Genomic DNA, 27,491 nt, shown 5'->3' with positions numbered 1-27,491 from the left:
ACAACACTGACACCGCAATGACTCTTTGCTCTGTGAGGCTTGTTTCTGTCCGGACCCTTAACTGCACCCTGCCTGAGTGAGTCTGACTGTTTCTATTGAGTACCAGGGGTTTTACAACATGGTAATGAGCAGCGCTGGCCTCCTCTGTCCACTCTGCTTCTATAGCTGTTGCTGAGAGACAAAGTAGAAGTCACCCAGGCGTTCAGAGAGAGTGAGGAAGAGGCCTTTAAAACGACCACACCGCCATAACTCATAGTGTGTCTGCAAGACAAGGGGAGGGGGGTGCCAGTGGAGGGACGTGTGTACAAGGCACAGAGGGTTTTAAGGTAAGGAAGATGAACTGAAAGGAAGGCAACATTTTCAACTTATACAGGAACTCTGAGGATGAGGGGAGAGTCTTGTGGCAATGAAAGGAAAGAAGACGAGAAGAATCCGGACATTTAATGCACTGATGGTCCATCAGTTTCTGTGGTGAAAAGACAGAGAGTATTTTCCTTCAGGAGGATAGGATGCACTTTACAAGATGACAGGTTCACTTGCGTCACAGAAACAGAGCCTGTGGATTCTTTGTGTGGTTGTCATCACTGCAGCTGGAGGTGAGAAGTTTGATTTTGTATTGAATTAAGACAAAAAATAACAATGCAAGGGTTTTTTTTTTACTTTTTTTTTTTGCCTCCTCCAGAGAGGGCAGGGTTCAGAGTTAACTACAGCAACCCTGGACCTGGATACTTCTGTACAGTTAAACGCCTTAAGACATAAAAGTTTTAACGTTACTACTACATTTTCCCAAAACAGTGATCATCAATTAGTCTTTTGGGGACACTGCTGCACTGTTTGTTGAGGTTGTTCATTGCTAGTTGTGCTAACAAGCTGGGTTCACCCTCTGATTGAGAGGTCAGTCATAGTTAAATGTGGTTGATGTGGTCTTATATTTGATGCGGTTCTCAATTAACTTTTTGTAGTAGAGTTATTAAAATTGTGTAGCGTGTAGAGATTTAAATTATGGTCAAAGAAAAGAAAGGGTATTGTGGTTATGTTTGCAGCAGGTAGTGTGCAATGCATACAATAACACAGTGGTTGCGTTACATTCCTTTTGACTTTTGAGCCCTTAGAATACAGCAATATCCACTTCACACCCCTCATCAGACACTGCAAGAGTGATAACTCCCTCTCATATTAATTTAAAGGATTTTTAAACAGAAAACAAACAAAAAAAATAAATATAAAATGCTGATAAAAATAAACCTAACCTAAAATGGATGTTTTTGTATCTTGCAACCCCTTGGGATCCTAACCTCCAGGTTGGGCATCCCTACCCATAATACATTACATTATTTCAAACTTTTATGAACTTCACAGTTTAAGCTATTGTATTATAGTTTTTATTTCACTTCATAACAGTATCATTAGCTAATACCTTTCTATCTGTGCTTAGTTCACTAATAAACAGTGATGGAAAAGTTTAATCAAGTGCTGTACTTAAGAACAAGTTTGAGGTACTTTCCATTTTATGCTCCTTAATACGTGTATTCCACTACAATCTGGAGGGAAATATTGTACTTTTTACTCTACTACATTAATTTAACAGCTGTAGTTACTAGTTACCTTTCAGATTATTACTCAATTAATCTCAATTTAACATATATTCTTATAGAATAATAAACTATGTAAAACTAGCTCCACTTCAAATATGATAACTCTCACAGTAAAATGCTGCTCACACATTGATGCATCCATAATAATAATAATAATAATCTAATAATAGTCAGTCAGAGGAGACCAAGAGTACTGTTAATTCTGATACATAAAGTACATTTTTCTGATAATTCTGTTCTCATTAGAGTTTTGATTGTGGGATCTTTTATTAATAGACTCTTTTAAAAATCGGAATACTTCCTGAATAAATTTGAATAACCTTCGTGCCACAGGCTTCTTCTAGTACATGTCCTCTAAATCTAAAACTTGAATTACTTACACAGGATATTTTACATGGAAATTAATACGACTCACTTAAAACACTTTTTATTTGTTTCTGGTTCTTCAGTGTTTCAAGCGTCAAGCCAGGTGTCTGTCGTAGTGTCGTTTGTTTTAATATGTTCAGCTCAAATTTCCTGATTAGAGCAACAGATAAGTCACAATAGTTAATAATAACATAATCTTATAATGAAACATTACAGGTGAAATGTGAGAGAGCGTGTGTAATGAAAGAAAATGTGAAAACAAATGTGAAACATCTGTCTGTTGCGACTCCCTGTTAATGACCTAAACCTGCTCCTCTCACCATGTGACTTATCATCTCAACCAGTTTAATTCATTTTACAAATTGACCTGAACATGGCTTGGTTGCTGAAATAACCGGTAAATGAAAAAAACAAGTAGATATTTTGAATTGATTCCTCTAACATGCTCACAAGACTGCAGTTAAATGTATTTATCCATATATTAAGCTGATATGATTCTTTGAAATGACTCATCATGCATGCTGTCGGTTCGGTGTGTTTATTGCCTTCCAGAGGACTCTCCTTGTCCAACAGGTGGACAGATCCACCTGGGCAGCTGGCGATGCTATTGGCTCTCTGAGAGGACATCCTCATGGACTGAGGCACAGGATTCTTGCAGACAGATTCAGGGAGGAGATCTGGCATCTGCTGATAGCCTGGAGCTGCAAAACTTCATCCACTTCTCCTTTCCAGTGTGAGTGTCACAAACAACATTTAAAAATGTCTCCTGTCATGTATTATATGTATGCTTAGATCCATTAATATGCCCTTCCCCTTTGTGTTCATGTTGGTGTAGAAAAACCACTGTGTGGGTATGGCTGAAGGGCTCAGGGGGAGAAGGGTCTGACCAGTTTGGGGTCATGGAGCCAGTAAGTCCTGCATTGTGGGCCAGAGGCAGCGAGAGTCAGGGGGGGTGCACTCAGATGGCTTTGGGGACAAAGGGACGGTGGAGGAAGAGTCAATGTGCTGGACGAAACCTCTTCCTCTGTGAAAAAGAAGTAACTGGTAAGACTCACATTAATATAAAACACTCTCACAATAATGGAGAATGAAACTAACACTATGACCGTTTTGTGGTATCCTCATGTACGGCTAACAATGTTAGAAATTTTTCATGAAGGTACCATGACATGATTTTGGTTAATCCCCCTTCATGCAGAGTCTTTACCATCTGTGGACAGTTACCTGACTGGATTGGTTCTCATGACCGGCATCTACGCTCAGATTCAGATACAGCCCATTCCCAATGTCCCAGACATTGGACAAAGCACAGTGGAGGTCAGTACACTGCCAATCTAAAACACAACCTGAAGCACATGAAGACAGACATATTACTAAGGTAATACATAAATAATTCAGATAGTTAGGATAAGTGATGGATAAATAGTAGAAACAGATTGCAAAACATATTGGATAATCGTTTAAATATTAGCTCAAATAATTGGATAAATAACTGAAATGAAATTATAAATGTTTAAAGGTAATAGATAAACAGCTTCAAGTATAAATGGTTCTGGTTATGATAAATGGTTGAAATGGCTAGCTAAAAGTAATGGTTAAATGGTTAAAAGAGCTAACAGTAATGGATAAATGGTTGAAACTAAGTTCAAACAAAATCCCATTTTATATGATTAATAGTGCTAACTAACATGTATTTGAAATCATTTTAAATGACAACTTCGGAAGATGACAGTTGGTGTTGATGGTCCTCTGTACCTGAGGATTATTGTTGGTTTATATTCTGGTGCTCCTTTGACCCCCACAGATGCAGCTGTTCCCGGGGATCTGGTTCAGTCACGCTGGTCAGTTGGTATCAGTGGAGCTGGTGGTCCAGCCCAATCCAGTGTCTTCTCTGGCCCGTATCCAGATCCTCCGACCCTACTGCAACCCTAACCACCACCTGGTACCTCCAGGTACAGTACAACAGTTTTCTGAAAGCTCCTGTTCGTTCAGTATTATAGGTAATAATCTCTCTTTGCTCCTCAGGTTGCAGCTCTCTCCTGAATCCTTTCAGCTGCTGCACAGCAGTACCACTGTGTAACACCACAGGGGGCTGCAGCATGGGCCAGTACTGGTGCCACTTGATGGAAACCTGTGTGCACACCACCAGTCCCTGCAGCCCTTACGACTCTGCAGCAGGGGAACGTGGTTTTGCTTTACCTCCCAGATACCCTGCAATACCACCGTTTTACCACCTGGTGGCAGACATGCCTCTGAGAATAAACCATAGCTCTGAACTACAAACTATAGGCGTGAGTTGACCTTTGTTGCATGTAATTACCTTTTCCTGCAGCCATTATGGACCCATGATGTTTGATTACAAAAACACATTTTCTTGTTTTTTTCTGAAACAGTTGCTTCTTCCAGATCGAGCGATCATGGTGTACCCTGATGATATTGTTGCTATACAACACACTCGTGACTCTGGAACATTCCTACATTGCCTTAACAGTGAAGCCTCTTTAGACTCCCCTTGGCGCCAGAGTTATATGTCCCTTAGGGGGACAGAGTTGGGACGCTGGTGGGAGGGAGGCCTCACTTCTCTGCCCCAAGAAGGCCAGTGGGTTGACGGGGTGGTGTGTGACCTGAGGATGCTGTATGTGGACAATCTTCACAGAGGTACAGAGCATGATGATAACTCTGGCTTGACCGACAGAGAGACAACCACAGATCCAGGTATTTGGGCCCTGACAACTGGTGTCTGGAGTCTGAGATCTAAGTTTGGGCTTATCGTGATCCACCCCGCACCAGATGAAAAGAACCAGATTCATGTCCAAATCAACGTTCCAACACTTGTTGTCATCAAGGTTCTGTCTGGACAGAGAGCAAGGAGCTCATGGTCAGCCCCAGTCCTCCAGACTGGGGTCCCCTTCCTTCCATCTTGCCCTGAAGAGCTGGCTCAATTTTGGCCTGGCTGTAAGAGACAGTCAAATCATGACTGGTTCTCCTCTGTGACTCTGGTGTTACCCTCAGTGGGGGTTAAAACATTGAACATCACTGTGATGGATGCAGTAAGCTCTCAGAGTGTGAGTTTGAGGGTTTGTGGCTATGAGGCAGTGACGGGACTTAGTGTTGAGCCACATGGATGCCTGAGGATGCTCGTAGAAACTCCACAGGTAAGAATGCAAAAATGAATTAACCACACACACACATTCTGCTTGTTTAACCAACTATATCTAGTAACTATAATTAACCAGTGCACACTGGAATGACTTTACGAACAATTAAACAATACATTTCGCCAGTAGCTTCCTCAGCAAAAGTACATGAACATTAACAGGTGTGACAGATAGGCTGCATCTGGGTCACATGACCAGCTTTTACATTTTTTTAAAAAGTGTTTTATAATACTGTCTTACACAAAAATACATAATACAAAATACATATTATTATGTATTGTGTGTTATGTGTTTGTATATTTTATAATTCCTCTAAAAACAATGCTAGTGCTAAACAGCTTCAAAACACCAAGCATGTCTGTAGACCCTATCCTTGCACATTTTGTCTAAGGAATGTAAAATGTAAAATTATTTTTTTTCTAATTTTCTTTTGTTTTTACATCGTAGTCATATATAGCCAAAGTGCAGAGTGGTTCTTCAGTAAAATTCACATGGGTGATTGACAACCTGGAGGAGTTTGCATATGAAGGAGAATCTTACAGTGTAGTGTTCAAGAAGCCTGCAGAGTATAAGCTAAAGGTAAGGTACATTATTTTTCTCTTTGATGTTAAATCTGCTTAGTTACTTATTTTTGATCCTATTTTTTAAAATATAACATGTTTTAATTAAACATCATAATGTATTTCTAAATTACATTTTGAGATTTTTCCAGATCCCCATAAATACTAAAAAAGAGAAAAAGTAACTCGCTAGCTTTCTGGTAGGTGACAGCTTCCAACCCTGTGAGCTCCCAGAGCCAACAAATTCTCCTGACTGCCGATGAAATTACCCCACTGGCTGAGCCAGAGTTTCTGTTGGTCAGTGAGGTCGTAGCTGTGGATGCTACACACCTCTACACCCTCAGGGTCAAGGTGGACATCTCCATGCCAGTCACCTTTAGGTAAGGCTTTGCATTTTTCAGAAATAGCCGTCAAAAAATCCTCAGACAAAATCACTTGCATGGCATACTGTATACCCTTGGCCTTAAAACAAAGACTACCACAGGAAATGCATTGTATTTTAAAGTTGTGTTTTGTATGGTTATTCTAAATGTCCATGTATGTCATGTAGATGGGATTTTGGGGCTGGAAGTAGCAAAGTGATCCACACCCAGTCGGCTCCATGTCAGATCATGGAAGGGCTTATGGAGAGAGGAGAGAAGCAAGTGTATGTCCAGGACTTGGTGAACTATACTTATTCCATCCCAGGTAAACACACACACACACACACACACACACACACACAAACTATTAAAGCTGCTCTAATCAATATTTTTATATTTACAATGGCTCAAATGATTATGTGTAATGTTAGAGGGGTTGCTTGTAGTGACAAACCCACAGAGATTTATCACCATGACTCTGCAATTCCCCTCAGTTATGCAAAGCGTTTTTGCATCTTTGAGCTCATTGTTTTGGGTTTACAGCCTGCAACTTAACCGTTGTGGTTCATTCTCACTGTTCATATCATCCACTTTCCATCAGCCGCAGGCAGTTGTTTTTTAGCAAACAAGTTCTGATAAACCCGCAACATGCTACCTGCCCAGCACTAAAAAATACACAATAACTTAGCTCCTAAACAGTGAACATGGTGGATTTAGCAGCCATAGAGCTGGATATTTATCCTAAGGAGTTGTTGTCAGATGGGAGGATTAAGGAGGTACAGACAAAACAAGGGGTAAAAGAAGAGTGAATATTGGACTATTGGAGCTAGTATTGGCCAGAAACATGACCAACATGACATATGAAGTTCATAGGATGCCCCATGTCTGCTAGGTGCGTAATGTGTGTGTATTTTAGGTTGACTGGTAAAGAAGTCTTTTATTTCAACAATGTATCATCTAATTTACATTTATTACATATTTTTTTAAAGGCAATACTGACACTGGTAGAAATGTTCAGTCCATCAAGGTAAAATAAATTTTCTTTTCTGTGTGTGTGTGTGTGTGTGTGTGTGTGTGTGTGTGTGTGTGTGGTTTCATGTAGATGACTACACTCTTCATGTCCAAGTCTCCAACCTGTATGACAACGCTGACACATCCATGAAGATAATCGTCCGCCCTCAGTTAAATCACCTCCTCATTTCCTCTTCCCTTCCCATGCCCATCGTCAAACAGACCCTCCTTCTGGAAGCTTCTGTAGAGCCCTCCACCTACGCTGTCACCTACACATGGGAATTTGGCGATGACTCTGAAGCTGTCCAATGTATCCACCATAATGTCAGCCACACTTTTGCATCTGCAGGGGTCTATAATGTCACAGTGTGTGCAAACAACACTCTTTCAGTTCTATCCACCTGGCTCATGGTGGAAGTTATGGAGAAAATCTCTGGATTAACGGTCAGCTACAGCGGACCCAGTGAACTAAGCTCTGCTACAGATATCAAAGCTATGGTGGTCACTGGTACGCGTCTCAAGTGGAATTTTGACTTTGGTGATGGGTCCCTGCAGGGAAACCTGACAGATGGTTCCATCTCCCACATCTATAAGTCGCCAGGAAACTACATAGTTGACGTAACTGTCTCGAATTCTTTCAGCCAAGCCCATCAGTCTATCAGTGTAGAGGTCTATAGGTTGGCTGTTAGTGGAGTCCTCCCTACAGAATGCATCATGAGTGGAAGAGACATAGAGTTTAATGCTCTGGTGAATGGGAACATATCTATTCTGACTTTCCATTGGCTGTTTGGAGATGGATCACCTCTGACTGTAGTGAGGGGACAGTCAACAGCCAGGCACAAATTTCAATGCCAAGGGATTTTTCATATTAGTCTGACTGTGTTTAGTTCTGTTACATCTGTATCATTTAATACGAGTATCTACGTCGAAGCACCAATAACCAACATGACAGTGCAGTCATCACAGGAAGTAGTGGCAGTAGGAGAAGAGGTATGCTTCAGGGTGTTAGTTTTCCCTGAACAGATGACAGGTTACCAATTTAAGTGGTTTAGCAACCCCTCTAGTTTCAATGCCATGACAGAAAATGCTCAAAAATGTTTTATCTTTAAAGACGAAGGTGTTGAAGAGGTATCAGTGACAGTAAGTAACAAGGTCAACAACCAAACAGCCAAAGCTAGTATTACCATTCAAAACCCTGTAAGTAAGCTGTCTGTGGTGCATGATAGTCAAATGGACACACTGACAGTCAATACATTAGTATCATTTTGGGTAGCCAATTGTACTGGTAGTAACGTGTCAGTGCTGTGGGACTTCGGAGATGGCTCTCCAGTTGAGCAAACACATAACGTGTCACATGTCTTTACATTGACTGGTCAGTTCAAAGTCACCAGCACAGCATTTAATGCTGTTAGCAGGCATTCTGTGACCCTTACAGTGAATGTATTACTTCCTGTTTCAGACCTTTCACTTCACACCAATCAGCCATATGCTGTAGTAGGAGAAGAAACTCTTATTTCAGCAATTAGCAGTGCTATCAGTAGCACCAACTACTACTGGACTGTGGATGGTATGACCTCAACCAAACAGGGGACATATCAGTTTAGATTTGTGTTTCTGAAACCAGGAGTGTATCAAGTGAGGGTTATAGCACAGAACCTGGTGAGTAGAAAGGAGGCAGCTATTCTAATAGAGGTATTTGAAAGAATAGAGGGTCTTCAGATTGAATGTCAGAGCCTGACAAACATGAAATATGTACCAACGCAAGAGGAACTGCTGTTTATTGCTTCAGTCACTAAGGGCTCCAATGTCACTTATCACTGGCTTGCTACACAGAGCGGAATAAACCAACAAATTACTGGTATTGAAGAGCTTTTTCATATCTTAGCTGAAACTCCTGGTGGGATTTCAATTCATCTAAGAGCTTCTAACAAGTTGGGTGAGGCAACTAGCGTTGTTTCTTTAGTGGCAGTACAGCGTATAACAAGTGCACACATTACAACACAATCAAACATTGTGGCATTAGGGAAAGTAGTGAACATCTCTGTATCCGTGGTTGCCGGCTCAGACCTACAGTACTTTTGGTATGTGAAATCTGATCTTTCACCCTTGCAGACACATGTACCCTTTCTTCAACATACTTTCACAGATGTGGGTCATTGTCCTGTCAAAGTTTCAGTTCAGAATGTCCTCAGCCACAGCAATGCCTCAAAAGAGTTTAATGTTCAAGAAGAAATCCAAGAGGTGGACTTTAAAATTGAAGGAAAGACAAATCCATTTTATATCACCACAAGTGCTGCTGTTCCACTTCACGGACTTATTCCTAAGGGTAGCGATCTGCACTGGAATTGGAAAGTTAGAGGTGCCAAAAGCATGCTTTTTAATGCCACTAACAAGACCTTTAACTACACTTTTCCACACGCAGGCGTCTATCAGGTGTCTTTGAATGTTTCCAATGGGATAAACTGGCAGATGGTTTCACACATTGTCACAGTCCAGGATGTAATCAAAGGTCTAATGCTGAACATTTCCAAGTCTTCTTTCTGCACAGAGGAACATGTTACTTTTATATCAACAATCTCCAATGGAAGCAATGTAAGCTTTGCTATAACATTAAGAAACAAAGACTGGATTTATAGTCAGGGCATTCTCAAGGGCCGGTTCACCACATCAAACCTTCTAGCAGGGACACATGAAGTTACAATGAAAGCTTGGAACCAGGTCAGTAGTGCCGAGGTGTCTTCCAGCTTTCTGGTTACTGAGCATATTCAAGGTTTGGGGCTTGTGAACTGTTGCTCTGCTGCTCTAGAGGCTCTTAAAGGAATACAGTTTAAGGCAGAAATTCAAAGTGTACTTCCAGTCAATTACACCTGGACATTTCACTTGGTGGGATCTGAGCCCACATGGCTCATGGGACAAGAAGTGATCTTCACTCCACCTGAGAGTGGTTTATTGTCTGTTAGCGTGCTCGCCACCAATGGAGTCTGCTCCATGACGGTAAATGATACTGCTATAGTTCAGTGGCCTGTTAAGACAGTAAAGCTTGTCTGTCATTCAGACAGAATATTCATTGGACATGCTGTCATGTTTTCTACAAAAGTGAATGGAGGGAGCAACCTCAGATACCTCTGGGACTTTGGAGACTCTACTGTAGAATTAGTGACAGACTTAAGCACAGTCAGTCATACTTATTATATTCCTGGGAAATACAGTGTTACAGTCAAAGTTCTCAACAGTGTCAGCCATGTGTCCACACAGTTATACATGAAGGTAGAGGAGCCCCAGTGTTCCAGCCCCCAAGTCTCTCTTGTCCAGAGCCAGTCTACTATCTTCAGGTCAAGGACAAGTTTTTTTGAAGCAAGAGTTGACATTAACTGCTCTGCTTACAAAACCACATACCTATGGGAGATACTCAAAGAGTCCAATTGTACCAATGCCAACTCTGGGAACAACGTCATTCTTAGAAGTCCGGTAGATGCAACTTCACCTATTCTCTTACTCCAAAAGCATACCCTCGATGCGGGACAGTATTGCCTGGTATTCACTGTTTCACTCCAGGGAACCCCTTTACTTGTCAAACGAAAAACCACCATTACAGTGGTCCATTCCCCACTGGTAGCTGTCATCAAGGGAGGCTCACACAGACTGTGGCCCAGCCTTAGTGACCTCGTCCTGGATGGATCTGAATCCCAAGACCCTGATATAGAGCCAGAAGTAGAAGATACACTCCAGTATCACTGGACCTGCATGGCAGTGGTAAAGGCCTCTTAATGTTAAATCAACTTTATTGTAAGGACAATTATATTAACTGCTATCATTATAGGTTGTATAAGATAAAAAAATAATACAGAATTTGAAAGCAGCAAAAGTGGTAATTCTTTGATAAACAGTCATCTCCCTACTTGAGATCTATGTAGGTATTACTAACCCCTTGGTGTTTGTATTTTCAGAACTCCACAGAGTCTCATGTTGTAAATCATCCCTTTGGGAGTAACAGCAGTAGAATGACTGTACTCAGCACACAGCTGCACCCAGGCACAATCTACATTTTCACCCTCACTATACACAAGGCAGGGAGGAGACCTGTCTCTGTCAACCAGACAGTGAGTATTATCCATAATATAACTCCATTATCACATAAATGCATGCTTTATCTCTTTAAAATCAACGTATTTGTCTTGAACCAGTAGATCAGTTGAGAAAAGCTATATGAAGTTATGTTTAGTATCTCCTGCAAATAAATAGTTTTGGAGACTGTGGAAGAACTTACTTGAATTTAGTCAACACTTCACACATACCTCTGTTCCATATCTTTAGGTGACTGTGTGTGAAGCTCCTGTGCTTCCGGTGATTGTGGAATGTGTGTCCTGCTCTGTCCTGTCCTCCTCTTACCACATTAGTTACACCACCCGCATCATATTCTCAGGACAATGTGGACAATGTGACGACCAGGCTCAGGTAATGAGTCTTATACTAACGATCAGTTTGTTTTTGTATAGAGTCATTATTCAAGTAGAATTTCATAATTTTTTGTGCAGACTTCTGTTAAATAGTGGTTTAATGAACAAAATGCAAATGTTGGAAGTAAAACCAAAGATAATAGCATAAGACAAAACATTTCTTATAAAACATGACACAAGAAAATGAAAAGGTAGTACAAGTGCAAAGAGGAACTATCCACTATCTGTGCTCCCTCTGCTGCCGTCTCTGTTGTTATTCATTATCTTATTAATTTTGTGTTTATCTGCTCAGAGAATTAATTTGTGATTGGACACTTTAATCTATATTGAATCTTAGCAATGCTTAATTAGGTAGATAAATGAACAATACAATGGTTTGTTATTTGCAGCCAAGAAATATACAAATGTACACAGACAATAAGCCATTCAGTGTTATTATGATTCATATATCTGTCTTCTCACAGTACAAATGGAGTGCAGCAGACCAGACTGGCATGACCCTTGACCTTGACATGGTTTCCACCACTACAGGGGGACAGTCTCCTAATTTGGTGGTGCGTTCAGGTGTCCTACAGGCAGGGAAGAGTTATACCTTTACTCTCAATGTATCCCAGCCTGACATTGAGCAGTGGGGCAGCGCCAGCCTTACCATACTACCTAACAATCCACCACATGGAGGCCTCTGCGATCTCAGTCCAGAGTCAGATATACGTCTGCTGGAGACAGTGGTCACCTACAACTGCTCAGGTAACAAATAGTAAGAGTAATAATGAAAGTTTTTCATAATCCAATTTGCATCAAAACCTTTCAGCATCTTTTTGATTTGACAAGCCAAGAGAGTAAATGCTTTGAAAATTTGATTGTGTTTCGCTAACATCTGTTCCCTTTTGACAGGGTGGCAAGGAAATGAAAGCAGTGCCTCTCAGCTGATTTATACCTTCCAGGTAGCACCATGCCAGCTCGTTGGCACGGTGTGCCCCCTGCTCACTCTGTACAGGTGAATGCAGGCCTTAACTTCCAGCTGTTAATAGACAAGGAAGTTTGATCTTGACATGAATGTTAAAAAACATAAAAATATAAGGTTTGGATTTGCTTTGTGTCAGAGTTTTTTATGTCTTAATTTCTCTCCTTAGGGGTACCCGTTCAACATTTGGCAGCTTGGTTCCAATGGGAAGTCCTGAGCACAAAAGAAATATGTCAGTTATCACAGTTACATTGCTGGTAGAAGACCACCTGGGTGCAAAGGTTGTTGCTCTGAACAGGTAACACATCAAAATTCTGCTTGTTGCCACACTTTCCACCATACTTTATTTTTCTATCAACTTCTATGTTATGTTCTTACACGCTATGCCAAATTTTGTCTTGCCATGTTTTAGTGAACTCTCAGTATTCTTTGTTGCTACTTTCTTCAGAATATTAACAGTTGAACATCCAGCAAAGGATAGAGTTGCCAGTCAGTGGCTCAGAAACAAGAGCCAGACTGAGCTGTGGGCTTTAGTCCAACATGGCAACCCTCAAGAGATCATTCCTTATTCCATTGCCCTGACCAGCCAACTCAATCAGGTACTGTGTTAGCATCATAACTCATTTGCCAGTGCATGAAATTACGCTTGATTATGATTAAATAGCTGTCATCCATAACAGAATAATTGAAGATTATGAACATACATGGATGTGAGAATCTCGAAAGGTTTGCATTTGGTTGGAATATGGACTAATAAGTTTCACCCATCCGTCCACAGATGGAGTCAGGATGGACTGCCGGGGAGCTCAAGGACAGAAGGGAGATCCGGGAAAATGTGACCCAAGCTTTGGCCTCTCTCCCCGTGTCCTCCTTGTTGGATGTTGACCAGATCAGCTCAGCACTGTCACAGTCTACTGTAAGTAATCACCTAGTTTGCTTCCTGATCATTCTCAGCTCAGAAATATTTAACAAGGGATTAGTAATATTAAAAATGCTTTAGAGGACAGCTGCTGGGTATCAAACATATGGAGACATTTAATCCATTCTCATATTGGTGCCCACAGTAATTCATGACAAAGACAAACAAACACCAAACGGCCATTTCACACAAGAGCATAACATCATACTTCATTCACATTATTTTCTAATCTTACATCTTTCAAGCATTAATTCTGTAAAAAAAAATCTTCATTTTCTGTTTTCCCAAGGCGGTTCCTAGTGAATTGGTATGTGAAAACTGCCAGGAGAAGGTTCTGGAAGCTGTAAGGAAGATGATCCATGTAATGGAGGAACAGATGAGTTCCGGTGGTTTGTCAACTGTTGAAACAGGAAGAAACATCCTTAACATCATAGGTGCCGATCATCTCCTGCATGAAACAGTCATGTCCTGATTGTGAACTTTACAGAATGGGTTAATATTTTGTGTTCTTTGTGTTTCCAGGCAGCACCCTTGCTGCTGTGTCTGTCAGTGCTTTCAATTCTCACCCAGCCTACTCAAGCACTCTGCAGTCTGCTTCCACAATCGCCCTGTCAGCGCTGGGTCACGCAAGGGCCCTGATGCGCTCTCTGATGCATTCACATGTGCATGGCGAGGCTCTCCTTTCACTCTCCACCCCTTATATCAATACAGTGGGCTTCCATGGAGACCCCTCCGACCTCCTCTGCACTCACCACTCCAACCAAAACCAGATCATCCCCTCTCAGTCATCATCAACTGATGAATCAAAGAGTTCTCGCCCATGTCAGTTTCATATCCCTACCTCCCTTACTGCTCACCTGAAGAGTCAGAAGTCTGAGGTGGTGCAAGTACTGTTTGGTATGGATGGAGCATTGGGATCCAACCCTTTGCTGACTGCAGCCGATCCTCCAATTTCTACGTCGCTGGTTGGCATGGAGCTCACCACACCTCAGGGCCAACCCATACCCATCCAGGATCTGAACCCTGAACAGGCCATACGGGTCACCCTGCCCAACAAGTACCCTGTGGGACAGGATGATGGGGGTGGAGATGGGAGGGTAGGTGAAGCTGGGAACGAGACATGTCTTACTGTAACTCTGCCCGCTGAAGGAAGGTTGAACCTTACAGTCAAAGCTGTGGATAGACTTGATGAAAACGCAGGTTTATATATCTCCTTCAACTTCAGTCTGGACCCAGGTACAGTACATTATTTCTCTTTCTCTCTCTGGACCATTCTTGTGTCCACATCTTAAACTTTTGCACTTCGGTATAATGCTTATGGCCATTTGGTCTTAATGCCATTTTACTTTATTCATGCTATGCACCAATGTACAATTTCACAAAAGGCAAATTGTATCTATGGAAAACCCCTTTTTGTAGAATGTGATTATATCATCTTTCAAATAATTCACTAAGTTGGGGTGTTTTGTAGAAAACTGACACAATGCTGTCTGTCATAGTATCTTCTATTATTAGGAGTCGGCAAAGTCATATGTCAAAGTGTACACATTCCAGTTTTAACCAATATTTCTAGAACAAAATGGATCAAATGACTATAAGTTATGTCTTAGTAACAAATCCAGAGAATTATCAGCAAAATCTGGAGTTCCGTTCAGCTCCATAGAGCATTTTAGTGTCTTTCAGCTCATTGTTTTGGTTTTATGGACCACACCTTTACTGTTTTTGTTTAATTTCACTGCTCTCATAAACCTTGTTTTCAGTAGCAGCAGGCAGTAATTTTCCGCAAAAAGCTTTAATACAACTACTGTAAACCACAAGCCCAGAACCAAACGGCAGCAAGACAGTAAAGTTAAATGAGTGAACAATGAGCCGAAACTCCCTATAAAGTGTGATGGGTGATAATTCTCTGTAGTTTCATCACTGTGAGTGACCCCTTTCACAGAGTCCCGTCGTTTTTATATTGTGATTCACTGTGATACACATGATTCTAAAAATATCGATTAGCTGCTTCCAGTTTTAGCTTGTAGAAGAAAAGAGCTGATTGCAGTGGAAATTTAATTCCACTGGAGGGCAGCAAAAGCCAGACATTTTCACAGTCAGACACAGTGGGTTTAAATGTTTATTTATGAAGAACAATTTAAAGAGACAATCTTCCTAACTGTCTTTAATTAAAAAAATATTAGAGGGCTGCCCTACCTCAGTTTTAAACTTCAACAAAGTAATGACTGCCCGACTTTACATTTAAGTATGAATACATTTTAAATGAACGTCAGTGGCTGACTGTTCTGGGAAGTTTTGGTGTAAACATGACATGTCAGGATGTCATTTGTTAAATAATGACAGCGAACTATCTTTAAGGTCGATAATGCATCGCCTACATAATTATTAATCGACCTTACTGTATATCTGCGTGCATGAATTATAAATAAAAAGACTGTTTTCAATCTGCATTATGCATATCTAGGAGCTACTCCAGTGAGCCTGGGACATGTCAAGATAGAAGTGAGCTCTACAGTGCCAGGGACTAATGCATCCCAAGATTCCCTTGTGAGAGAGTGGGCTCTCACTCTCTCCGCTCCGACCACCTCCGAAGAGGAATCCATCTTTCTGTCTCCACTGTGAGTCATTGCTCTTTTCTGTAACTCGGTGCTGTGTTTGAATGCCCACTTTACTGAATAAAGAAGTACTTTAAAGACTTAAAATTCTTCCACAACAGTTTGAACGGAACAGACAAACCTCTCTCTGTCAACCTTACCTCATCTCTGGTTGACGGAGGCCCCGTCCACGTGTCTGTGTGCGTGTTCAGCTCTCTGTGTCAGTACTACAGTGTGGAGGAGAGGCGTTGGAGCAGTGATGGTCTACAGCCACTGGAGGGCAGCACACTCCACACAGCACAGTGTCTCACCCAGCACCTCACCATGTTTGGGGCCAGTTTGTTTGTTCATCCTGGGGCCGTTGTTCTGCTGCCACCGGTATGTGAGAACACAAAGCATTGCACCTATATTTATATTTATAGACATTATTTTTGAATATTCTGACAAATAAATATATCTAATCCATTTCTCCAAAGCAAGATAAGTATTAAAAAGAGGTTAGTCACCAACAGGCTCTTCCTCTTCTCCCTCTATCCGTGTGTTATCTGTGCAGTCAGGTGGGCCCGTGCATAACATCGTTGTGGCGATTGTGTGTGCCGTCCTGGTTCTGATTCACCTGCTGGTGGGGCTCATCGCTCATAAACTGGACCACTTGGACAGCTTGAGACTGAGCCAGGTCCCTCTGTGTGGCAGACCAGGGCTGTACCATTATAGAGTGCTGGTCAAGACTGGATGGAGGCGAGGAGCAGGTCAGCCAAGGACAAGTCAATAGGATGTAGAAATGAAAAGTGAAGATTAAAATATAAATAATAAATGCATTTTCATGTTTTGATTTATGAAACCTCTAATTGTATATGATGGAAATGATCCATGTTGGGGGTTTGACCAATCAGGCACCACGGCACATGTCGGGATCAGTCTATATGGTGTGAACAAGAGCGGCTCTCGGCATCTGCAGAGGGATGGAGCTTTTCAACGTGGCAGTCTGGACCAGTTTCACCTCGAGACAGATGACAACCTGGGGGAAGTTTGGAAAATTCGCATCTGGCATGATAACACAGGTACATGGAAACTGCTAAGTTAGTTATGTTAGAAACAAGTAAAATTATTTCACCCTCTAGATGGATATTTTGGTTAATTTTTCTAAATGAAGAGCAAATAAAGACAAATTAGGCAATCAATACCTAGTACAAGATCAAATGTTTCAAAGAGTGATGGGTAGACCATTTTTTCCCCACAGAATCAGTTCCCTCGAGTTGTAAATGTATCAAAGGTTTTGAGTTTTGGTATGGCGCCCGTTTCTCCATGACACTGTCTTATAGTATAGCTACTGCTGCCTGCCCCATAAAACTTCTCTTCAAAAGCATTTCCAGTCTTCTTGTATAAGTTTACATTAATATTTTACATTTTAATGCATTGATTCAGCATTCCACTTGTATGTAGGTAGGCTATGTAAGCCAGACACACAATGTTACAGAAATGTGATTTATCTGCATCAACTTGTCATTCTTCTTAGACAAGTAGCAGACCCACTCCCAGTTTGAGTGAAAGGTTCATTCGACCTTGTTCAGTGTGAGTGTGTGAGTGAGTGTAGCTGCCAGGCTCTGGACTGGATTCACTCATTGACGTCCAATGATTCTCATTCATTCCTGTTTCATTTTGTTATGAGCAACGCACCACCGTGAGAAATACCCTGCAATACATGGGCAGTAAAACTGGGAAATGAGTGAGTGAATTCATGTCTTTCATGAGCAGTGAGCACTCGTTCTGCAGGCTGACTCAGTGCCGCTAAAAGGAGTCGTTCAAAAAGATTTGTTCATTTATCCATCCACAGCTATACAAGACAACAGGAGATCAAATCAATGCAATTACTTGATACTATAAGTAGTCTGATATCATATATGTAAATGCAGGTCTGGACCCTTCCTGGTACGTGCAGCATGTCGTGGTCTGGGACCCTCAGACAGACCACATGTTCTTCTTCCTGCTGGAGGACTGGCTCTCTGTGGAGAATCAGAAGAACGGCACTGTGGAGAAGGAAGTTCTAGCCTCATGTAAGATAATTCATATTACTTTCAACCAACACGTTGCAAGAAAAAATCTCACAGTGTCTATTTAATGTTATAGTAGAACAAGCTGTTTTTCTTTAAAGTCCAGATTTTGGCACAGGGATAAAAGTTCTGGATTAAATGATTTATCAAACAAACCACATACATTCATGTACAACCATTTTCTATTTCCAGTGGTTGGGTGGTGTGTTTTTTCCTGACAACCTCTTTCAACCTTTCAATTTATCCTCACCAGGTCCTGAGGAGCTATCTCAGTTCCGACGCGTCTTCACCTCCCAGCTGATGTTTGGGATGGTTGAGCACCACCTGTGGCTGTCGCTGTGGGAGCGTCCTGCTCACAGCCATTTCACCAGGGCTCAGAGGGTTACATGCAGTGCCCTCATGCTGCACCTCTACCTGGCACTGGGGGCTCTGTGGTATGGGGCTGTTGGCACCGTGGGGCACAGGTAAGATGGCTTATAGGCCTCAGTATAAACCCCATATCCTTTCATGGTAGGGAATAGATAATACAACAAATGTCAGATTGTTATATCATTTGATGATTTGACTCAATAACACTTCAATAAAGATACAGTCCTTCTAATTACTATAATAATGTAATTTAAACAAAATAAGTAATCACTGGCTAAGGTAATATAATATTCCATTATCAGTAGAAAATACAATTTAATGTTTTATAGTATTTTTGGCTCATTCAGAGGGACATTATGTCATTTTTTTAGTTATACATGGCAATACATTTGACCTTTTCCAGATATAAACCAGTCTGTGAGTAGGCTCTGCAGAGGTGACAGGATGAAACTGATTTGTGTCCCTTTGCCACAAGTGGTCCAGTGTCAGCCCAGCTGCTGGTTAACGTGGAGACGGTTGCCGTGGGGATGACTGTTGCTGTACTGGTGTTTCCTGTCCAGTGTTTTCTCTGTTTCCTGTTTAGAAAAGCTCACAGTCAGGTAACTCTAAACAGCTTAAAACTATTTTACTCTCATGATACATTTGACTGCTGAAAGAAAATCTGTCCTCATATCACCCATTTGACATATTAATGTGTTCATTTAAAAAAAGGGCGTAGATGGAGTTTTGGTGGGGTTTGTTCATGTCTGCTCTTACACATGCCTTCAGTGCGTTCCATATTAGAGGTCATTAGAGTGGTGTATTGGACCTACGTCCAAGCTTTGCTTGTTAAATAGTCTTATCTCAGTATGGAAACAGCACAAGTGAGTGTTTTCCATTTATCTGAATGTACACTCAGAAATGTTCAGGCAGCAGGTGTGTGTTTATATGTGTGTGTTATCCAGGTTACCATTGACATGTCAGTTCCTCCTTCTCCCGCTTGTCACTCTGTGGAAATGGAGGTCTACCTTGGCCAATCGGAGCTCTCCGGGCATTCCTTCCTGTCTCTGCCAGACTCCTCTGGCCCATTCAGGGACAGTCCTTCATCTGTGAGAGTGCGCACACACACACGTGAACACACACAAATAATCACTCTTCTCCTGTCTCATTAAGTGTTCTTCTGGCTTCTGCAGTTACTGGACAGCAAGGCATTTGACTCCAGTATTCTGGATTTTTGGGCTGCATCTGGCTTGGCTCCCCAGACAGATGGAGCATGTCAAGAGGAGGGCATAGGGACGTGGCCGTCTTGCGACAGCCTCCTCAATCTACCAGTAGGCCCATGCATCACTATGATGACCCCAGCCCCCAACCTCTGCAAAGCTTCACCTTCTATTGGCCAGATGCGCCAGCTGAGGAGAAAAAAGGCCCTGATGCAGCTCCACCTGGCCTCCCCCTCCTTCACTGGCTCACCTCCTGCTCTTCTCTCTCCCCTTTGCACATATCCCCTTTCCAAAGACATTCCCAGTTCTCATCAATCTATTGCTGCGCTGAACCGAAAGGTCTCTGCCATGAACACCAACTTAGTGCAGGCTCAGAAACACAATCTGACAACACTTCTGACTCTGTCGGGTGAGAAACTGCTCCAATAAATATCAGATATTCAAATATTCACTCAAGGGAAATCAGGGTTTATTTATCTTGTACATCTGAAAAATCTTGTCATGTTGTCGAAGAGAGTACTGTATGGTTTCTATAAAACAAAACTTTTAATTGCAGAAGACAATCCCACATTGCTTACAACTAATAAGAGTCTTAGAGAGGGATGGGTTCTCAGATGTGGATAGATACAGCGTGTGTACTAGTCTGATCATGTATTTTTGTACTCGATGCCAGAGGAGGATCTGCTGATGTCCATTGCAGCAGCAGCAGAGGAAACAGCAGATATAACTAACAGCAACTCAGACAGTGGCCGTGATTCCCCCAGAACCATCTCCTCACTCTCAAACACGTAAGGACTGCTTCTGTGAATTGCAAATGCCATTACATGCATTTCTGTGTTTCTTACGATATTGTTAGCAACACACTGTAGTTACTAGTCTTTTGCTTTTCAGGCAGAGCACCTCGTGTAGCAGCTGGTCAGAGCGGAGTGAGGATAAGTTCCTGTATGGTGCAGAGATCCACAAGCTAAATGCACAGTCCTGTTCCCCCCTGTACGGGGCAGGACTCTACAAGTGTCCCTCTGTGCTATCTGTAGACTCGGTGGCCAGCACCTTCCTGCCGACCCCTTCACCTGACTCTACGCGCTCCTTCTCCACCACACGCATAGGTACGACTACTTCACAATCTTACCATGTGTCCCCTGGCAACTGCATAATCCCCCTGGGGTGCAGTTACTGGTTGGGAATCACTATACTACCCAATTTCTATTCACATCTGGTGATCTGGTTGTGATTGGTGTTTGAGATATCTGTTGCTCATCCTAGGCGTTGCTCGAGGTCAGCCCAGCTGGCTGCTCCCTTCCTGGGCAATATGTGTGATTTACCCCCTGGTGGCTGTGCTGCTAGGAGCCTGTCTGGCTGTGGTCGGACTCTACGGCAGCTTTTTTTCCAGAACAGTACTCCTCATGTGGATGGTATCAGCTCTCTCTGCCTTTCTTACCTCTGCTCTGCTGCTGGAACCTCTGAAGGTGGGTTCAAACATGTCATCATCTAATTAACTCACTTCATAGATTTTTGGGATCCTTTGATCTGCAGTCTCCATCTTCCTTGTTCAGGTGTTTGTGCAGACCTTGATCTACACAGCACTGTGGAGGCCTGTGGATCCAGAAGTGGAGGACCAGCTGGCTCAGGAGACCACTGTGGTGAGGGCGTTTGGAGAGCATGGCGGGAAGGTTCGGCCCCCATGTGGCTACGGGCTGCTTCAGGCTAAAGAGGAGGCCCGTAAAGTCAGAGCTCTGCGATCACTAATGAGGGTAAAACTGAACATCAAAATTTTGTTGCAATTTGTCTTCAGAAGCATCAAATTTTTGTGTTGATTATCTGAATCTTTTTTGCAGCACTGTGTGTGCCAGCTGTTATTTCTGTTGCTGGTGCTGATGGTGAACTACCAGGACAGTGTAGAGCAGAGGCAGGGCAGGCTGCTGCACTCCGCTGTCAGACGCCGTCTTCACACGGCACCCTCGGGGGTCCCTAACCTCACCTCACTCAGAGAGTAAGGGCAGCACTCAGCTTCCTGCTGTCAAAACACTACACCATACCTAATGCAGACACACACTGTATAATCTGGGGAGGAAACCTTGAACATAGAACTCAGTAGACATATTATGGTGACATGTTATGACTAAGTTGGGCTTTGTCAGGTGTAGACTTTACCTATCCGACGTCAGAAATTAATAAATTCAGTCCTGAAAAAGCAAATTTTTTAAATATTTTAGTTCACCTAGTTTCTTTTCAAAATGCTGCAATTATTTTTTTTAGGATTTTCATTAACCAAACAGTAAATTTAGCTCTGCGCAAAGCTGAATTCTGTCGGAAAAAAACCCTCAGATATCTTGGTGCCAGGGCATTATTCCTAGTACACCACTAGTTATAATTTCATTGTCCTGTCCGATCTGTAGATGATGGTGACAGGGTGGGTGGTCGTGTGGATGGCTATCTTCTTTGATATTACCAAAGTCAGAAATGTTGAATATTATTAAAAATTAGATTAAGAAATCGCAAGAAGCACTAAAATGTAATTCTAGTTCAGCAGGAAGTGAACAAACACATAATTGCTTTAAAAATGATTCAACGTGAAAGATTTCATTATTTCATGCAGTCGACTTAATTTTAGCCTGCTGTCATCAGAAAAATATGGTACTGCCTTAATTCTGCCATGGTGACACATTTGACTAATGACTGATTACTCTTTAAAGTTTAACTTCCAAATACTAAAATATATTCAGTCTAATGGTCAGGACAAAAGAGAATATATGTAGAGGAAAAAAGCTTAACACTGATGTTGCGTCTCATTCATCTGTATATATCTACTTTTTTGCACACATACACACACAATCCCAAGCTTACTGTATGTCGATTCTCTCTTTATCCAGCTGGTCAGAAGCAGAGCAGTGGATCATCCACACCTTAGCGCCACATCTACACCAAAACCCTACACTGCGCCTTGTCGGATTGCCACGGCTGCAGTACACACATACTCTCAGTCCTCTGGCAAGTGTCTTCCTGGGAGATAGCAGTGTAACAACACAGCAGCTCCTAGCTGACCTGCACATGGCAGACTGGAGCAAGAAACAGTAAGTGGATTTGTTACGGCCAGATGACTGCATCTCCAAGACATGCTGAGTGTGTACTTATTAATGCACACTCATTCTTCAGTTGCTGAGTACTTTGAGAGCAAGAAAATATTGAATTATTCTTTGGAAAATAATATAGCGTGCCACCCCATTAAAACTTTCCAAAAAAGCAAAACAATGCAACTTATTTTTCCTCTGGGAACACATGCAGCAGTAAGAGATGATTTCACATGGAGATTACCAAACTGCTTTGCATATTTTGCATGAGACACTGAATCTTCTGATGTGTTTTTCTTTTGGTATAGTGACAAACTGATTTTTTTTTTGCATCGTATTAATTGTAATGAAGAAATCTACAGTGCTGATTTATATTGTATGCTTTCTAATTCTAATAAATGCCTTTTTCCCCCTTTTCATCGCAGGTTTAAAACTCTTTCTTTCGACTTCACACACTACCACAGAGAGTCTGGTTTATTTGTGTGTGTGTCCATACAACTAGAGTGGGCGCAGACACAGAGAGTCATCCCCTTTCTCTCCATCCATCCACTCCTCATCCCTTCATCCTTCTCTGGACTGGATCTGCAAGTGGCACTTACGGTAACAAACACTTGCAATCCTTTCAAATCGACAAGGAATAGAAATAAGGAGTAATACATATTCTCAAGCAAATGATTAAAAATTAAGTTCAGTGACAAAATCCACTTGCTTTATCCCGCAGGCTCTCCTTCTCATCTCTGCTCTCCTCATCTTGTTTGGAGAACTGTGGTCCGTGGCTACTGAGCGTGCCCAGTATCTGTGTCAATTCAGACACTGGCTCCAGCTTCTCCTGGCCTTGTTGTCCCTGGCAACGGCTATCCTGCAGCTCTGCTTCCTGGCCCAGGGCACTTCCTGTGTTTCCAAAGTAAGAAACAAAACAGTGTCAACTGTGCAGGCCCTTGTTATATGTTAGCAAATTTGATCTGGAGTAACGATAGTTTGATAACCTAGATCTAAAAAGTTAGTGTCAGTGCTTCACTTGTTCCCTTGTCCTTGTAGTTCAAATTAGCAGAGTTCAAGGCAAATGCTTAAGCCCCTACAGTACATGTACATACAACTCTAACCCTATATTCATTCATTATAACTTCACAGAGTTGACTATTCTATGTGTCGCATTGATGACCTTACTATGACTTTTATGTACCATTTAGCTTCAGTCCCACCCAGACAACTTCATCAGCTTCCACAGTGCTGCCCTCCTGTCACAGAGGTGTTCTCAGTGTGCGGCTATCCTGCTCATGCTACTTGTTCTAAAGGTAATGAGAGCTCTGCTTCATCAGTGCACAACTCTATATCGGTCCACAGTTTCCCACTCTATTTGCAGAGTCTACTAATTTCATTGCTGGGTGTTTCAGCTGCTGGGAACCTTGAAGTTTGTGCGGAGGTGGGTGGTGTTAGGCAGAGTTCTGCAGAGAGCCTGGAGGGAGCTGTGGGCTTTGACTGTCCTACTGCTGTTGCTGCTGCTGCTCTGCACTCACCTCGGAAACACGGTAGGAGAAGAACAGTTGAATGGAATATTTATAGAGAAGAAATGTATTTGATTGGCCTCTGTCTTTGTTTCAGCTCTTCTCTCATTCAGTGGAAGGTTTCCTGTCACTACGTCAGACCGGTGTCTCCGTGCTGTCCATCCTGCGTGGCCGGATGGCTCTCCAAAGACTATGCAGGGTCCACCCAGTGCTGGGCCCTCTCTATGGGTTACTACTGATGGGGGGAGGTGTTTGGCTCTTGGCCAGACTCTGTGGAGCTGTTCTCATCCGTACATACAGGTACACAATGTTGCATGTTACACAATATTACCTGTAGTATGGTGGTGTAGATATGTGGATAAAAATCCCTGAGTCAGTCTGAGGCTCCTTTCATGCAGTACATGCGTGCTGATGGTATCCTGAACAAGAACTTCCAGTGTCCATCCTTGTGTAACATGACAACTTCCTAGCTGCACTAAAATCTTGGAAGTTTGGTGTGTAAATTTTGCAGTAGTGACACAGGACAATGTGCATATCCAATAAGCATTTTAGTCTGGCGGTGTGGCTCTGCTCATGTGATGCTCTGGACAGACTGTCCCTGAACTCACAAACCCCCTTTCAAAATTCATGTACAACTAGATGTTATTACAGGAAGTGGCTGGTGAAGGTGGAGGGAGTTCAGTTTCTGAAAGCTGGCAGCAGTGTAGCAGCAGGGATGCAGAGCTCAGCATTGTTGTGTGCATACTGAATGAGCGCTAAATGTTTATATGGAGCCTATTGTCAGAAATGGGTCATGGGCATACATGATTGGAGGGTGTATGGAGCATGTGACTATATTGTGACTTTTGTGCCTGGCTGAACTATTCATGGAGGTGGAGTGACTTAAGTACTTGAAAGATGTCTAAGCAAGAGGACGTATATAGTTCTTCAGATGTAGAGGAAAGTAAAGTTTACAGCCATGCAAGTGGCTCTATAAGGCTGTAAATGCTAACATGCTTGCAATGTCAATGTTAATATGCTCATATTTAGCAAGTATATTGTTTACCATGTTCACCAGCTTACTTTAGTGTGCTAACATTTGCTAATAAGCACTAAACACAAAAGACAGCTGAGGCTAATGGCAACATCAGTAGTTTGGCAGGTATTTGGTCATAAAACAATTGGACAAATTCATTTGATTTGATTTTGATCTGATGGGGGTGTTAAATAAAGAGGTCACCAAAGTGATTGCAATTCATACTTGTACTAAAAAAAAAGTGTGATCATAATTTTGCCAATGGACATGCTAAATTGAAAGTGAGATTGCTACTAACACTACAAATTTCCCCCTAGCAGAGTGCCACCAAGAAGTTTTTTAGGGTAAATATTGCATTAAGTAGGTCTCATTGCTAACTTTTGCTGTGCCCTCAAGGGCAGAGAAGGCTGAACTGTACCGTCCAACCATTGAACCTCAGGACTATGAGATGGTGGAATTCTTCATCAAGAGACTCAAACTGTGGATGGGACTCACCAAAGCTAAAGAGGTAGATAGTGCATTAGTTGTGGAGTAAATTAAACTTGCAAAGTCAGTAGGCTTACATGTTGATGCTGATTCCACATATTTTCATTTCCTTTCTAGTTCAGGCACAGGGTGAAGTTCCAAGGTATGGACATCCCTCCTTCCAGGTCCTCACAGCACTCCCGTCTCTCCACCCTGTCTTCCACCCTCCGCTCTTCCCATTCGCCTTCCTTATCCTCCTCATTTTCATCCCCCTGTCCCTTGTCCTCGGCTCTTTCTGTGAGGTCTGAGGACTCGTCAGTGTCTGAGCCTGGGTTTGACGTCCAGCCCCACCTGGACCGCCTTCTGCCCTGTGTCAGTGCACTGCTATCTCATTTTGATCAGGTCAACCAGATTACTGATGACGTTCACAACCTGGAAATGAAACTGGAAGAGGCTCAGACAAGAAGAAGAAAGAGGTGGATCAGTAACGAGGACAAAGGTGCAGAAAGATTCAGAGAGTCAGCAAAGCCAAAGGAACTGGAAGGAGAAGGAAGGCAAACAGGAGACATTAGGCACAGGAAAACAGGTTTTCTTTACCCCAAGCCACGAGTCTCCCTTCCATCATCATTTTCTTTTACTCCCTCCGCACTTCACTATTCTGCTGCATCAAGCTGCATCTTTCCCCGTACACGTAGGACCTACTCTGAGTCTGAATCAGTACCATTCCAGCCTCAAGCATCTAGCAACAACCGTACTTCTGAAACAGCCAAGCTTGCTTCTGGGATCAATGGTTTATATCCTGCAGGTTCTCCTGGATTTGGAAGGCTTCCCAGGAGAAGAGCTTGGCATTCTGGGAGCTCTCACTCAGCTGATGCAGCTCAGAGGATCTTACTGACCCAAGGGGGGGTTGCTCCATGTTGCTCCCATTTTGCATTCACTAATACCAGACCCAGGAGTGAAGAAGGGTTAAGAGGATATGTCAGTGATGGAGTCCCTGTGAAAAGGAAGGCTTGGATCTCTGAAGGATCAGAGACTGAGCAAGACTAACCATGTGTTTACACTGGAAATTATTATAGTTGACAGATCCTACTCTCACTGTGTAGAGGCTCTGACTAGATCTCTGTAATGGTGCAGCTACAAAGCGCCTCTGCTGCATTGATTCAGACCAGTCTGGCAAGTCTCACAACTTCATGGAAGTACAATTCTAAATTGCTGGAGTACCATTTTAGATATTGCTCCATAAAACAAGACTAGTCGAGGGCTTACCATAGACACCATTTATGGACTTCAACTAAGATTCTTCTTCTTCCAAAGAAAAACAACTAGGAAGCTTTGAGTAGCAGTAATTTCAATTTTGAATTATTTGCTAACTAATTCACACAGAAAAGAAGATTTTAGCACACCACACTTCAACATAACTCATTCATTGAATCAGTCCTAATGTTGCCTCATTAGTGTATGAGATCATTCAAAGTAAATTAGATGCTAAACAGTATGCAGGAATTTCCTTTGCTACTAAATAATGAACTCCTATCTAATGAACACACGTGCAAAACCAATAATGGATGTGCAAGCGATTTTTCTGATCATTATTCAAGCCAAAATGCCTGTTGAACATACACAGATAGACATTAGTAAGCCAGGTCCTTGTACTGTGACCCAAGTTCTCACTTTTATCTAATTGTGTGTACATAATGTTGTTCCCTACACCAGTACTACATGCCTGTAAATATAGTTACATTGACTTTGGATGTTTTACTCTTCAGAAAAATAAAGACAAGTGACCATTATGGTCTGACAATGGTATAAAGTTTCATTTATTCAAACATTTTA

The 27,491-nt window shown here is 42.2% G+C and overlaps 1 protein-coding gene across 3 annotated transcripts; it reads left to right on the top strand.

Annotated features, from left to right (window-relative positions):
* The first annotated feature begins 319 nt into the window (after nucleotides 1-319).
* pkd1b (polycystic kidney disease 1b) lies at nucleotides 320-27,468 on the top strand. 3 transcript variants are annotated; one of them, XM_051417955.1, is made up of 42 exons: nucleotides 320-596; nucleotides 2,514-2,694; nucleotides 2,797-3,005; nucleotides 3,160-3,278; nucleotides 3,766-3,913; nucleotides 3,987-4,252; nucleotides 4,355-5,116; nucleotides 5,567-5,698; nucleotides 5,884-6,059; nucleotides 6,230-6,366; nucleotides 7,144-10,805; nucleotides 11,000-11,152; nucleotides 11,367-11,507; nucleotides 11,974-12,256; nucleotides 12,404-12,506; nucleotides 12,643-12,771; nucleotides 12,922-13,072; nucleotides 13,252-13,389; nucleotides 13,682-13,826; nucleotides 13,915-14,628; nucleotides 15,857-16,010; nucleotides 16,109-16,364; nucleotides 16,540-16,735; nucleotides 16,880-17,047; nucleotides 17,900-18,040; nucleotides 18,291-18,501; nucleotides 18,882-19,005; nucleotides 19,351-19,494; nucleotides 19,579-20,014; nucleotides 20,279-20,393; nucleotides 20,497-20,711; nucleotides 20,869-21,071; nucleotides 21,159-21,356; nucleotides 21,441-21,595; nucleotides 22,476-22,676; nucleotides 23,099-23,273; nucleotides 23,395-23,577; nucleotides 23,864-23,968; nucleotides 24,068-24,202; nucleotides 24,276-24,478; nucleotides 25,590-25,701; nucleotides 25,797-27,468. In XM_051417955.1, exons 1-42 carry the CDS (start codon nucleotides 524-526, stop codon nucleotides 26,703-26,705), a joined length of 12,561 nt encoding a protein of 4,186 aa, XP_051273915.1. In that variant the 5' UTR covers nucleotides 320-523; the 3' UTR covers nucleotides 26,706-27,468. The 3 variants fall into 3 exon arrangements, with proteins under 3 accessions (XP_051273915.1, XP_051273917.1, XP_051273916.1); XM_051417957.1 differs by having other exon boundaries at nucleotides 25,600-25,701; nucleotides 25,797-25,901; XM_051417956.1 differs by lacking the exon at nucleotides 19,351-19,494.
* The last annotated feature ends 23 nt before the right edge of the window (nucleotides 27,469-27,491 follow it).

This window comes from Dicentrarchus labrax, unplaced genomic scaffold (genome assembly GCF_905237075.1).
Source record: "Dicentrarchus labrax unplaced genomic scaffold, dlabrax2021, whole genome shotgun sequence".
NCBI classification, from domain to species: Eukaryota; Metazoa; Chordata; class Actinopteri; family Moronidae; genus Dicentrarchus; species Dicentrarchus labrax.
The sequence above is the reverse complement of the archived record's forward strand: the minus strand, read 5'-3'. Positions and strand labels throughout refer to the sequence as shown.